Source organism: Myotis lucifugus, unplaced genomic scaffold, assembly GCF_000147115.1.
Source record: "Myotis lucifugus unplaced genomic scaffold, Myoluc2.0 scaffold_1780, whole genome shotgun sequence".
NCBI lineage: Eukaryota > Metazoa > Chordata > Mammalia > Chiroptera > Vespertilionidae > Myotis > Myotis lucifugus.
Genome location: NW_005872828.1, coordinates 10,432 through 11,490, shown reverse-complemented (window position 1 = coordinate 11,490; position 1,059 = coordinate 10,432). Strand labels below are relative to the sequence as shown.

The 1,059-nt window shown below is 70.4% G+C and overlaps 1 protein-coding gene across 1 annotated transcript in view; it reads right to left on the bottom strand.

The window, feature by feature from the left end:
* Positions 1 to 1,059, bottom strand: part of RCN3 (reticulocalbin 3) — a gene marked incomplete at its 5' end in the record, with an annotated part of 11,468 nt that continues 10,409 nt past the window's right edge. Inside the window, one exon of the mRNA XM_023748756.1 lies at positions 1 to 533. Within this exon, the coding sequence (XP_023604524.1) occupies positions 397 to 533 (137 nt within the window). The remainder of the gene's footprint in view (positions 534 to 1,059) is intronic.

The window sequence follows — 1,059 nt, the reverse complement described above, 5'->3', positions numbered from 1 at the left end:
GAGCCCAGCGCTGGGTTTTATTGCCCCCCCCCCCCCCCCCGAGAGAGGAGGCTCCTGGGCGCTGCCTGTGGGCCGGCAGGTGCAGGGCTGAGGCGGTGGGAGGCTTCCTGTCTGTGTGTGAGGCTCGGACGTGGACTGTGCGGTGACGGGGGCCGCGGGCGGGCTGGGAGGTCCTGCCGGTGAGAAGTGGGGGGCCCCCTCTCTCCTCAGGCCTGTGGGGCCCTGGGGTGGGGACGAGAGGGGATGAGGTGTCTGAAGGAGGAACTTGCCCGGGTGTGTCCGTGAGAGCCGGGGGCCGGGGGCTGTGTCCGCATCCCGCGGGGCCGGGCACGGAGGGGCCTGGCCACCGCGTCCTCCTGTCACCCCACGGCCAGAGGCTGCGGGGGGCGCCGCGGCTCAGAGCTCGTCGTGGTGCCGTGTGAGGTCCTCGCCGTAGTTGGTGGCCTGGCTGCCCACAAACATGTTCCAGTTGCCCAGGATCTCGGCCTTACTCAGACGCCCGTCCTGAGGGAGGTCAGCGGTCAGCAGGGCAGCTCAGTCCCCGGCACGGGAGGCCCCTCTCGGAACCGAAGTGTGGCCCTCCAGGTCCCTGCCCCCCACTATCTGGGTCCCTGTCCCCCCCTGTCTCTGGGTCCCTGTCCCCCCGTCTCTGGGTGTCTCTCCCCCTCTCTCTGGGTCTCTGTCCCCCCCTCTCTGGGTCTCTGTCCCCCCCTCTCTGGGTCCCTGTCCCCCTGTCTCCCTGGGTCTCTGTCCCCCTCTCTCTGGGTCCCTGCCCCCCTCTCTCTCTGGGTCCCTGCCCCCCTCTCTCTCTGGGTCCCTGCCCCCCCTCTCTCTCTGGGTCCCTGCCCCCCCTCTCTCTCTGGGTCCCTGCCCCCCTCTCTCTCTGGGTCCCTGCCCCCCTCTCTCTCTGGGTCCCTGCCCCCCTCTTTCTGGGTCCCTGCCCCCCTCTCTCTCTGGGTGTCTGTCCCCCTCTCTCTCTGGGTGTCTGTCCCCCTCTCTCTCTGGGTCCCTGCCCCCCTCTCTCTGGGTCCCTGCCCCCCTCTCTCTGGGTGTCTGTCC